We start from the raw sequence: 14085 nt of genomic DNA on the forward strand, positions 1-14085 counted from the left end.
TTTCTATGTTTTAACAGTTTCTTTTTTATCCTTTAATGAGAAAAAGTTTGCATGTCAGTAGATGTGTGTCTATTTATCTATCACCCAAAAAAACTATTTACCTTTTTCTGTACCTTTTTTTTAACTTTCTACATAAGTATGTACATAAATACCTGCCTTGTTTTTTAATGGCTGGATGATATTGTTAAATAATTAGTTCAGCTCATCATCTTTTGATTAAGTTTCTCAGTTACTAAAAGCAATGCTATAATGAATATATATGCATATATCTGAGAAAATTTTTGTAAATGTGTATTCTTATTTTGGGGCACACCAGTAGCTAATTGCTTCATTTATACTTTACTGATATTTATTAGTCCTTTCTAGATCCAAATCCTATTACACTTTTTACAAGTTATTTTTTCTTCTTTCATCTCTTTTTGATCACTAGTATAGGGGACAATTCCTGAATTTTCTTCATGGTTATTTTTATGTTACTTTTATTACCATAACTTACATAACTCCCAGTAGAAAGTATTAATGCTTCACCCAGTATTTATTTTATTTTATTTTATTTATTTATTTATTTATTTATTTTTTTTTTTCTGTATTTATTTTATTTTTTTGGAAACAGGGTCTTGTGTTGCCCAGGCTGGGGTGCAGTGACATGATCTTAGCTCCAGTGCCACCTCAAACTTCTGGGCTCAAGCGATTCTTCCACCTTGGCCTCCTGAGTAGCTAGGACTACAGGCACATGCCACTGTGCCATGTATTGTGCTGCTATTCCCTCTCTTTCCACTACTGGATTTTTCTAGATTATATTATGTAGCAGCAGTACTGTGAGGTGGCTGTTTCCTTAATGCTAAATGGGTGTGGATGAAGGAAAGCCGAGCCCGACCTGACGGAAAGCCGTCTGGTCAGCACCTGAGAAGTTGAAGTAAACAGCCATGTCTCCAGTGACTGCAGTCATGTAGGAGGCCTGGGAATGTTCTTTGAACAGCGCGTTCTCAAAGTACAGAGATTGGGGAGTAAACGGCCATTTCTTTCCTGCCCTTAAGTTCCCTCGTTCCCTCTTGAGTTATACTAATAAAAGCAAAGTGTGCACCAAGGACGGGGCACTTTGCTCTTAGAAGCATCGGGTCCCCCGTGCCCACTTATCCAGATAATTGGCTACTTTGTCTTCATTTCTGCGGAACCACTTCGTTTTGGATTCCCAGTGCTTAGCTGGACTCAGCAATATTATCATTTTTTATGTATGCCTTTGTACTTATAAATCAAATAAAAATATATTTAATTCCCATAAATGATATCTTTTGGTGCCTGATTACCAAAGAAAAAGAATGAGGAAATAGGTATATTAGGCCCCTCTTTCTTTCTCTTTTCCTGTCAGATTTTGTTATTTTGCCTCTGTTTTGTTTGTATTTATGACACTGACTTAATGTTCTTTTATCATAATCCCCATATGAGTTTAAATTTTAATCCTGTTTTAAATAGTTTTAGGAATGACTTTTCTGTTCATCACTTGTCTGATATTTATCCTATCTTGATTTGTTTAATAATGACTCATGGTAACAATATTCCATGACCTCTTGTATGTACTAAAATATTATCTGTGATCTCATTGTACTTTGGCTCTTGAATGATATACAATTCATGGTTCTTTTTTCCCCCTTCTTTCTTAAGTTTGTCTTCTAGGATTAAATGTTTCTGTGGGAGAGTCTAAAGTAAGCATGAATTTTTTTTTTTTTTTTTTTGAGATAGTGTCTCTCTCTGTTGTCCTTGCTAGAGTGCAGTGGCATCATCATAGCTTACTGCAACCTCAAACTCCTGGGCTCAAGAGATCCTCCTGCCTCAGCCTCCTAAGTAGCTGGGATGCAGGCACTCACTACCATGTCCAGCTAACTTTTCTATTTTTTGTAGAGACCGGGTCTCACTTTTGCTCAGGTTGATCTCAAACTCTTGACCCTAAACAATCCTCCTGCTTTGGCCTCCCAGAGTGCTAGGATTACAGGCGTGAGCCACAATGCCTGGCCTGAAGTTTTATCATACCTGCTTTTGTTACATCTTTCTGTCTGTCCATCCTTGTATTCAAAATATATCTTGTGCACCATAATATTTCAGCTTTTCCTTGACACTAGATATGCCTTTTCAATCTGCAGATTCAAATCTTACATTTGAATTAGAATTTGTATTTAGAATTGTTAGAAAGTATATATTCAGTTTTCATGACTTGCACAATATCAAATTGAGAAAGCACTTTTCTTCAGAGTCTAGCAAATCAAACTTTAAATGTCTGTGTTCCCTTGTAGTCCCTTTTTCTGTATATCCATATTTATGATATATTGAAATTGCGTATAGTTTTATGTTCTTTTATCATTAAATTTGTTAGGTAATCATTTTAAATATTATTTAGTCTAGTAGTAAGTAGTGATGCAGCTGATGTTTTCATTTCTGTGGATGTTTTTGTTTTATTTTCGTAAGAAAAATTCCTGAGGCCGGGCGTGGTGGCTCATGCCTGTAATCCTAGCACTCTGGGAGCCCGAGGCGGGTGGATCGTTTGAGCTCAGGAGTTCGAGACCAGCCTGAGCAAGAGCGAGACCCCGTCTCTACTAAAAATAGAAAGAAATGATCTGGCCAACTAAAAAATATATATAGAAAAAATTAGCTGGGCATGGTGGCGCATGCCTGTAGTCCCAGCTACTCGGGAGGCTGAGGCAGTAGGATCGCTTAAGCCCAGGAGTTTGAGGTTGCTGTGAGCTAGGCTGACACCACAGCACTCACTCTAGCCTGGGCAACAGAGTGAGACTCTGTCTCCAAAAAAAAAAAGAAAAAAAAAAAAAAAAAAGAAAAATTCCTGAGTATGATTTACTGGATCAAAGGATAAAAACACCTCTAGTTATATATTTATTGTAATTTTTTTCCTGGAAGGATATTATCATGGCAGTGTACAAGTGTATTAACTTTAGTGAAATTTCAGGAACTTGGTTATTAGCAACTTAAAAAAATAATTTAGTAAGTGTAAAGTGGTAGTTTTGTTTTCAGTTCATAGTTCTCCTTCTAAGTATCAGGTGACTGCTTATCTGATAATTTGATTGTTGGAGCCTTGAGCTAATTATACCGGTGTTACAGATCAGGAAATAAGATTTGAGAAGTTAAATCAGCTTTCTCAAATTGTGCAGCTTAAAAGTAGAAAATCCAGTTGTCAGAAAACAAAAATTTGTGTTCTTATTCCTTTTCATGGAAGAAAAGTAGAGTATATTTTCACATTTATTATATATGTTAGGTAGTCCCTTATTTAAGAGCAGCCAACCTACAAAACAAGGCATGGATAAAATTTTTTTTTTTTTAATTTCAGCTTATTATGGGGGTATAAAAGTTCAGGCTATATATATTGCCCATGCCTCCCCCCCATCCCCCCGAGTCAGAGTTTCAAGCGTGTCCAGACAGTGCGCGTTGCACTCATCATGTAGGCAGTATATACTGGATTGACTTTCTTGGATTGGTAATGATAGTAGGACACTTTCTGTACTTTGGCTTGTTGAAGCATTTCCTCTTAGGAAAGTAAGTAGATTATTTATTTTTGTTTTCTACTAGGTTTCCACAGCTAAAATAATTACGTGATAGTTGTGTGTTTTTCAACATTGGTTGCACAATGAAGGCATCTAGAGAGCTTTAAAAATAAATATGCTTGGTCCACATCCCAAGAGATTTTGATTTAATTGATCTGAGGTTAAAAGATATTTACATAATTCTATTGAGCATTTAAGGTTGAGAACTAGTGTTATAAAGATTTGAAATCATTATAGTCATGTTTAATGTTATTTGTTTTCTCTACTGGCATGTTATCACAGTCACCTGGGCCCTGTCCCATGTACTAAAATAGATTTTTCTGAGCAGACTCCCAAAATACATACTTTTAAAAGTTTCCAAGGTGAGTCTGATCAGCCAGGTTTGAGTTACATTTTGGAATAAGGAGAGAACTGGCCAGGCGTCCCAGTTGAATCATGTAATAGCTGGGTGGCAGGGCTAACTTTATAATCTGTCTGAATCCTCATCCTTTTTTTGTTGGTATAATTTAAATATAATTCAATGTTTTTAATCTCTAAAATGGAGAGAATATTTACCTTGTTGAGGTTGGGTTAACTTTAGCTGTAGTATTATATATTAAGTCAGCTATTGAGTATAAGGATTTATTAGGAAGCATTCAATTGATAAGTTATGTTCATATTAGAAATTTCAGATAACATCATAAAGAGAAAAGAAAAATAAAAACAACCAATAATTGTGCCATCCAGAGTATTTTATTTTATTTTTATTTTTTTTGAGACAGAGTCTTGCTATGTTCCCTGGGCTAGAGTGCTGTGCCATCAGCCTAGCGCACAGCAACCTCAAACTCCTAGGCTCAAGCAATCCTCCTGCCTCAGCCTCCCGAGTAGCTGGGACTACAGGCATGTGCCACTGTGCCTGGCTAATTTTTTTCTATATATGTTTTTAGCTGTCCAGCTAATTTCTTTCTATTTTTAGTAGAGACGGGGTCTTGCTCTTGCTCAGGCTGGTCTCGAACTCCTGACCTCGGGCGATCTTCCTGCCTCGGCCTCCCAGAGTGCTAGGATTACAGGTGTGAGCCACCGCGCCCAGCCTCAGAGTATTTTAATATTTTATTATATGCATGTATGCACACATAATTTTATACCATACATATTACAGACAGGATTTTCAAGTCGGAAAATTTTTAGCTTGGAACGGTTATATACTACTACTCAGATGTGCTATACAAATGTACTTTTCATTATCTTACTCTGGAATCGGGGATTGGTGTTGCTGTTGTTGAAAATAGTTTTGTTCATATCAGTATTCAGCTTGGTTTTCCCCTTTCAAAAATTCTCTCTTTGCCCGTCTCCGTAAGACATTGACTTAGTGAAGGAGGAACCTTAATTCTAATTGTGATGGGAAGTTTGTCCTTTGGGTTTTATACAGTTCCCCATCTCCTTATTCTTGTTTATCTGGTCTGGTTTTTAAGTGCCTTCTGCTTGGTGTCTCTCAAAGCATTTTGGGGGGATTTGCATTTGCTGCTGAAAAAAATTACAACTTCTTTAAAAATTATAAATAAAAACAAGTTAATATAGCTATCATTTATTATGTTTTTAGTATGTGCCAGGTCTTATGTTAAAGTAATTACTACCTATTTTAATTTCTTAACATAGAGGTGAATTTTAATACTCTTTTTATTATATTACATGCCCAGAAAGGATATTGATTTGATTATGCATCTTATATTTTTTCACTGCAAAATGATTAGTAGACAAGTATATTGCTGGAGATAGAGAATCTCTGTGCTTATTGATATAAAAGTACACAAAGGGAAGCTATAAACATTAATGTGCAGTCAACATTTTACAGATTTAATGAGACGTCAAGAAGAACTCAGACGCTTGGAAGAACTCAGAAACCAAGAACTGCAAAAACGGAAGCAAATACAACTGAGGTAATAAAAATTCATTGTAACACACACATGAACATTTTTAATTTCAAAATATTTAGGGGGTTTAAGTGTTTGTTGTATGTGGATGAATTGTATCATGCTGAAGTCAGGCCTTTCAGAGTACCTGTCATCAGAATAGTATATGTTGTACTTGATAGGCAGATTTTTGTCCGTGACCCCCTGCCCCTTTATTAGTTTCCAATGTTCATTACAGCTCTTTATCACCATGTATATCCTTCATTTTAGCTCCCACTTAGAAGTGAGAACATGCGGTAACTGTTTTTCCATTCTTGAGATGCTTCATTTAGGATAATGGTCTCCAGTTCCATCCAAGTTGCTGCAAAAGACGTTATTTTATTTTCATTCCATTTTATAGCTGAGTAGTACTCCATGGTATATACATATGCCACATTTTGTTTATCCACTCCTCAGTTGATGGGCACTTAGGTTGGTTCCATATCTTTGCAGTTGTGAATCGTGGGCGATAAACATTTAGGTGTAAGTGTCTTTTTTATAAACAGACTTCTTTTTCTTTGGGTAGATACCCGGTAGTGGGATTGCTACATCGAATGGAAGGTCTGCTTTAGTTCTAGATGGATATATTTGAATTGCTCTTAGTTTTTATTTTGTTTTGTATGTAACGCTACTGTGATTGTCTTTTTTTTTTTTTTTTTTTTTTGAGACAGAGTCTCACTTTGTTGCCCGGGCTAGAGTGAGTGCCGTGGCATCAGCCTAGCTCACAGCAACCTCAGACTCCTGGGCTTAAGCGATCCTACTGCCTCAGCCTCCCGAGTAGCTGGGACTACAGGCATGAGCCACCATGCCCGGCTAAATTTTTTTTGTATATATATTTTTAGTTGGCCAGATAATTTCTTTCTATTTTTAGTAGAGACGGGGTCTCACTCTTGCTCAGGCTGGTCTCGAACTCCTGACCTCGAGCGATCCACCCGCCTCGGCCTCCCAGAGCTAGGATTATAGGCGTGAGCCACCGCGCCCGGCCTTGTGATTGTCTTTATGCATCTTTTTGCTTCTGATAATTTGTTTTAGAAAAGATTTCTGGAAGTGGGCTCCATGGTAAAAAGGATATGAGCCTTAAAAATCTCAGTATCTAAAAGATAAATCATGGTGACCAACTTAAAATCTTTTAGGTTAAAGTAGAGAAGTTTGGGAGAGTGGTTAATCCAAGATGTGTAAACAAAAATTGATAGCTTTCCTTTTGCCTGTAATTTTTTTATTTTTTATTCTTTGTAGAAAAGGGTTCTTACTATGTTGACCAGGCTGGTCTTGAACTCCTGGCCTCAAGTGGTCCTCCTGTGTCCGTCTCCCAAAGTGCTGGGATTACAGTTGTGAGCCACCATGCCCGGCCTTATAATTTTTAATTGTAAAACATAATGAGATAAATGTTTCAAAAATCATGGTAATTAGGAAAAGTTATGAACAAAGCTATGATAGATGAAGCAAATTGGTTCTTCTGAAATTTGGTTTTGAAATATTTATTTTAAAAATAGTGCTTGTGGCAAGAAATAAAGTGGTTCATGGGAACGTGAAGGTAAAGAAGACAGTGAAAAACTGTGCATGACTCTGAAGCTTTTCCACAGTCTGCAGATAGGTGGTATTCAGTACATTTCAATGTATTTTTTCCAACTTTGTCTTTGTACTTGATTTTATCAGTGTATATGTATTTCTATATGATTTTACTGTACACACAACATTCTCAAATTATGGTCCTTAGACAGGAAGCATTAGCATTCTCACCTAGGAATTGTTAGAAGTAGTCTCAAGCCTCACTCTAGAACTTCTAAATCAGAAACTAGAGTGGTGGGGCCTGGCCACCTGGGAATCCTCTGGGTGGTTCAGATGCACCTGAAAGTTTGAGAACTACTGTTGTACACAGCTCCCCATGTGAACAGCCAACTTCTGAGACCTTTTTTCAACTTTTTGTTTCCCTTTTTACATAAACGTCTTCAAATCTCTTCTACTTTTACAAACAAAAGGAAACCTCCCCTCTCCTAACATAGGACCTTATCTAAACCCAGCTTTCTCCTCTAATATTTTGACGTGACGGCAGCTAGGCTTTTTGAAATGGTACCCTACCCTTTATGTTCCCCCAAAATAGACAAATAATGAAAACCAAGCAGAATATAGGGTGAAACCCAAAATAGGATACAAAAATGTAACAAATGAACTTAATTACATTACAAATGAATAACATAATCACACTGAAAGGGGATGGAGAAGAAAGTAAGGAACCTAAATAACTTTGGAAAACAGTATCTTGACTAGATACAATAAGATTAATGACAAGAAGAACCATTTATAAATTCTGTATTCTAGTTGTGGGTTAGCAGTTCTGAAATTACTTTATGTGTATACTTTTTTTAAGTGAACAGAGTAGTAAACACAGTTTGTCCTCCATATCCATAGGTTCACATTTATGGATTCAACCAACCTCGGATGGAAAATATTTGAAGAAAAATTGTCTGTACTGAATGTGGACGGACTTTTTTTCTTGTCATCATTCCCTAAACAGTACAACATAATAACTGTTTACATAGCCTTTGCATTGTGTTAGGTGGTATAAGTAATCTAGAAATGATTTAAAGTATATGGGAGGGCCAGGCTTGGTGGCTCATGCCTGTAATCCCAGTACTTTGAGAGCCTGAAGAGGAAGAGCTCGAGATCAGCTTGGGCAACATGGCTAGACCTTGTCTCTCCAAAAAAAAAAAAATCTGGATGTGGTAATGCGCCTGTACTTGGGAGGCCAAGGTGGGAGGACCACTTGAGCCCAGGATTCTGAGGTTACAGTGAAAGATGGATATGGTACTGTACTCTAGCCTGGGTGACAAGAGTGAGACCTTGTCTCTAAAAAATCTAAAGTATATGGAGTGATGTGCATAGATTGTCTGCAAATACTATGCCACTTTTTATCAAGTACTTGAGCATCTATGGATTTGAGTATTTGGGGGAGGTTCTAGAACTAGTTTCCTATGAGTACTGAAGTATGACTATATATTATATGTAATGAAATCCAGGTTTCTAATTACTGGGGAAAGATGAAAGGCACAAATTAGAATGAATCCTGTGGTGTTGGTTTGGTATCAGAGGTATAATTATGAAATCAATGGTATTTAATATTGATAGATAGGTATAGAAATAAAGATGTGTGTTTATGTATGGGTTTATATGTACGTATTCCATGTTTTATAGCTCTGTTCACTGAGAGGCCCTAAGAAGCAGTGATGCTTCAGTTAGCAGTGAGTACATCTAGTGCCCAGATCTTCATTTCTAAGCACCATTCCCTAATAAAAGGAACTGGAAATTTTTTAAGAAGTGGTTGATTCCAGGACTGAAAAACTAATATGAGACTGAATATCTTGTGTCAGAGAGAAAGGAAGTACTCCAAAAAGGATAGGGCATATCAGAAGAACCCAGGACTCAGCTGGGCATGGTGGCTCACACCTGTATTCCCAACACTTTGGGAGGCTATCCTGGGTGACATATTGAGATCCTGTCTTTACAAAAAAATTAAAAATTAGCCAGATGTGATGATGTGTACCTGTTATCCTAGCTGCTTGGGAGGCTGAGGGAGGAGGATTGCCTGAGCCTAGGAGTTCCACATTGCAGTAAGCTATGATCGCACTACCATACTCCAGCCTGGGTAGCAAAACAAGACCCTGTCTCAAAAAAAAAAAAACCCAAAACACAAAAAAAAACCCTCAAAAACCAAACCCACAGCAAAACAAAACATAAAGAAGGCAAGATTCAACCTGAATTAGCTCCTAATACCCAAAGTTGTAACAATTTCAGTAATAAAATAATAAATGATAATATTAGATTTTAAACCAGAGAATAAAATAAATATGCATGAGTCCATACTGATAAAAGTTTGAATAAATAAATTATGGAGAAAGCACAGCTCTTCCTTATAGTGGAATTCTGATTAATAAATGCAGAAAGAATGAGGGAGATAGAAAATAGTAGACAGGCAAATACTGTAGTAATAATTTTTACAGACAAGCTTTATTGATGGATGCCAAAGTTGGTAGGCAAAAACTGGAGAAACAGGATTTTTGCATAGTCTCAAAGTTGTATTAAATACAAATGGAAAAATAGTAAATTTAAAGTCAAGAAACCCAACAGGTACCACTGTAACCAAATATTAAATTTCATATCACCTGTAATAAGACAGTTGACATCCAGGAGCTCCTTGGTGCAATTCACTGAGTAGGGCACAACATCATTTCTGTGGTGTTTTTGCCCAGTATGCATAACCTCATTCCAGTCATGAGAAAACATCAGACAAACCAAATTGAAGGACATGCTGCAAAATAATCATTTCTCTTTAATAGTGTCAAGTTCATGAAAGACAGAAAGACTGAATCATTATAGTCTGGAGAGGGTAGTAAGGAGAAATAAGAACTAAATGCAATGTGGAATTCTGCTTAAGGTCCTGGAATGGAAAAAGACTTTAGTGGGGAAACTTGAAATTTTAATAAGCTCTATAGTTAATTACAATATTGTACCAATGTTTGTTCCTGGTTTTCATGATTTTAAGATGGTTATGTAAGATGTTAATATTAGGGGAAACTGGATGAAATATATAGTGGAACTCTGTACTGTTTATGCAACTTTTCTGTATGTCTGAAAAAGTTAAAAATACAGAAAAGAGAAAAATAGTACTCTGGTGTGGGGACAAAATGGAGAAAAAAAGACACAAGCTATGCTACTATAGAACTTACAGTAATAGATGAGTAAGGTAGACATTAGTTAGAATGATCAGGTTATTAAAAAGAAAGTAAAGTGCAGAGAAATAGTATGGTGTGCTTATGGGAATTTTTAGTAGGTTACTAATCTAATCACAGGTTGAGCTATTGGATGCTTGGTGTGAGATGTAGTCTGCATATGTGGTAATTTTTTATTGCATGATTTTTTCAATATGTAATCTTAATATCCAAGGATGTCAGATTCAATTTAAAATTTAGATAACTGAATACTAATGGTAAAAATATCTCAGCAATGATGGGTAACCTTTATGTTTGGCTAAATTTTAGCAAATGGAGGCAATGATAAATGTGTTAATACCTCCCTATCCTTGCCTGGTGGTTGGGGAATTTCTTTTGAAATTAACTGTAAGAGTCTTGATTTTAGAAATGTGAGTAACTTGTCTTAAAATTGAGTAGTTTTGCAGCATGTATAAAGGAAAAGAAAAATTGGTTGTGTTTAGAAACTTACTTTGTAGTAAGAATTGTCAAATATATCCCATACTTTCAAGACAACAAATAAAGAAAATTGTTACAATTAAACTGAAGCGATTTATCTGGCTGGGCTGCTACCACATAAGACCACCTTTACTTGTTAACAAGCCAGATCTTGGTTGGAAGATAGAAAAAAATGGCTTAGGAAAGTATATTTTGAGATAAAGAATGTCTTTAGGGTGCACAAGGTTCTAGTTTTCCTTTCAGTGCTACAAATAAATTAGTTTTTCATAGGTCACCTAATTCTTTTGTTTTTGTTTTGGAGACAGAGTCTCCAAAGGCTAGAATGGTGTGGCATCATTGTAGCTCACTGCAACCTCAAATTCCTGGGCTCAAGAGATCCTCCTGCCTTAGCCTCCCACGTAGCTGGGAATACAGGTGTGTGACACTATGCCTGGCTAATTTTTCTATTGTTAGTAGAGATTGGGACTCACTCTTGGCTCAGGCTGGTCTTGAATTCCTGAGCTCAAGCCATCATCCCTCCTCGGCCTCCCAGAGTGCTCGGATTACAGGTGTGAGCTGCTGCTCCTGACCTATGTCACTTAATTTTTCAGAGCCTGTGGCAGTACAGAAAGATGACCAGGATGAGGATCTTAGATGAGCTGGTTTAACTTGTGACTTGATCACTTAGTAGTTCTTTGTTTTGTTTGATCACTTATTTCTTCATTCCTTCTCCTCCCACCTACTTACTCACTCACCTGCCCTTCCACCCATTCATTTCCTTTGTTAAGTCATTAGCAAATTATTATAAAGCCGTTGTGATATCTTGGGCCCTGTGGTAGATGTGGGGGCATAGTACTGAACAAGAACAGCAGGAAAGTTCTATCCAGTAGGCATCATGGCTTAGTGTCCAGGGTCTCTCAGGTTTTCAAAATCTTGCAAAAATAAAAAATAAATTTGTGACCTGTAAATAATTAATGGGCTTCTGAATAAAACAAATTTTAGAATTGAGGGAACTCTCTGAACTTTTCTGGTTCTGAGAGGTGCCAAAAACAAAAAAAGTTGAAATTTTATCAGTTTTCAATAAAATATAATGTAAAGGATGTTAAAATTTGTCATAACCGTACTGACTAGTTCGATTTGTGAATATAACCTAGGAAGTAATCCTTGACCCCATCAGATAATTTATATAACTATAGAAGTGATATTTAAAGCATCTCGTGGAGTAGAAATAATTGAAAGCAAAGATGTGGACAACAGAGAATGTTTCTGTATGCTGTTTAGAAATTTAAAGTATGAAATTGTCATTGTGCTATAACCATAAGTGCAGTGCTCTTGTTCCCCAAATGATTTTCAATGTGGTATAAACTTTTTATTACCCTCTTGTACGCTCATAGAAAAGACTTTTGGAAGCCATAATAGGAATGCCATTCTTTTTTTACTTGGCTTTTTTCCGACAACCACACCATACACAGTCTTTCATGTCAGTAGATACCGACCTACATCTTTGTAACAGTTGTGTTCCTTGGCATCAGTGAACCTTAATTTAATTGTCCCCCAAGTATAACTGATTAATGTGTCTTCAGTCTTTTGCTTTCATAAATAATGCCACGGCATATATCTGTGTGTACATATGTCCTTGCATATGTCCTCTTTACTGGAAGTGGATTTTGCACATTTAAAATTATATATTGGAAATTGAACTCCAACAAGATCATTGTCCACAGTAGTCTCTCTGCAATTCTGAAGACCAAAAAGCCTTGAAACCAAAAGTTTTTTCATGTATCATTTAGTGAGTGGTAGGATCTGACATGAGTCTATTTGATGACAAAGCTTGACCCAAACTCATGTTGTGGTTGTGTAAAACCTTTATCATTTCCAAAGGGTGTGGAAGTTCAGCTTACTGCAGAAATATTAATGTGGTTGATTATGGGGGTGCTGCCCAGATCCCACTGGGAATATAAGTTATATTAGTATATTTTTCCCTTTTTAAAATGGGAAAAACTCTGAATTTGAATATATTTGGCCTTAGAGTCTTTTAATAAAGGAACATTTACCTGTACCTAATATACATTTTCAACAGTGCATGAATGTGAAAGTGTTTTCTTAACAATAAAATGTATGAAATGTGTCAAATGTCCAGTACACAGATTAACCAATTTACTTGAAGATTTTTTTTTTAGGAATGTAATAGAGTTATATTTTGGAGAGATAAACAACAATCTCAAAATAGCCCAGATTTTGCTTGAAAATCCCTTAGGAACATTGTCTTTTTACTTTATGTGGTCTGACATGAGGTCTTAACAGTGAGTTTTTCCTCTGGCAATGGAAGAAATCAAAGTGTCTTTAGTGGACTTGTGTTTAGGGGAGTGTTGTATAACAAACAACAACAAGGTGTCTTGAAATCTGAGAATTACATTATAATTTTGAATGTAGAAAAGTGCTTATAAGAGTAACTTGGAAAATTAGACCCAGTAAAGGGGAGTCAGCTTTACATAGCCTTCAGTATTTAAGTTACTATTACAGTTTTTTTGGTGGCGGTCATACAGATTGAGTATCTCTTATTTGAAATGCTTGGGACCAGAAGTGTTTTGGATTTTTTTCATGTTTTGGAATATTTGTATTATATTTAGTGGTTGAGCATCCCTGTCCTGAAATCCAGAATGCTCCAGTGAGTACATTTTTTTTTTTTTTTTTTTGGTATCATGTTGGGTTGCAAAAAGTTTCAGAATTGGGAGCTTTTTGGATTAGGGTTACTCAACCTGTATACATTTGAATTTGCATTGATCATTTGTCAGTGTAATGTGAGTCTATTACTTCAATATTGTAGGCTTTCCATCTTAATCATATTATAACTTAATTACTGATTTGATAATCTGCATATGCATGCGATTTTTGCTTGAATGTACCTCTAGGACAGGATTAGGCAAACCTGGAATGGGACTAAACCGTAAATATTTCAGTCTTTTTTGAGACAGAATCTCGCTTTGTTGCCCGGGCTAGAGTGAGTGCCGTGACATCAGCCTAGCTCACAGCAACCTCAAACTCCTGGGCTTAAGTGATCCTACTGCCTCAGCCTCCCGAGTAGCTGGGACTACAGGCATGTGCCACCATGCCCGGCTAATTTTTTCTATATATATTTTCAGTTGTCCAGATAATTTCTTTCTATTTTTAGTAGAGACGGGGTCTTGCTCAGGCTGGTCTCGAACTCCTGACCTTGAGCGATCCACCCGCCTCGGCCTCCCAGAGTGCTAGGATTACAGGCGTGAGCCACCGTGCCCGGCCGTATTTCAGTCTTTGCAGGTCATTGATCTCTGTCTCAACTGCTTAACTGCTCTAGCCCCAAAGTGGCTGTAGATAGTAAAGTAAATGATTATCGTGTAAAATTTAATTTATAAAAACAGGTTGTGGGTTACGGGGGATTTTCTT

General features: G+C 36.6%; 1 protein-coding gene across 4 annotated transcripts in view; it reads left to right on the top strand.

Moving 5' to 3' along the window:
• PSPC1 (paraspeckle component 1) overlaps positions 1-14085 on the top strand; it is an 84738-nt gene that overhangs the window by 20209 nt on the left and 50444 nt on the right. For all 4 annotated transcript variants that reach the window (XR_006739026.1, XR_006739027.1, XM_045567710.1 and 1 more), the window contains exon 5: positions 5380-5464. Coding sequence is in view for 2 of the 4 variants with exons in the window: in XM_045567710.1 (XP_045423666.1) it covers positions 5380-5464 (85 nt within the window). In the remaining 2 variants the exon portion in view is untranslated. The remainder of the gene's footprint in view (positions 1-5379; positions 5465-14085) is intronic.

Source organism: Lemur catta, chromosome 13, assembly GCF_020740605.2.
Source record: "Lemur catta isolate mLemCat1 chromosome 13, mLemCat1.pri, whole genome shotgun sequence".
In the NCBI taxonomy this organism is placed as follows: Eukaryota; Metazoa; Chordata; class Mammalia; order Primates; family Lemuridae; genus Lemur; species Lemur catta.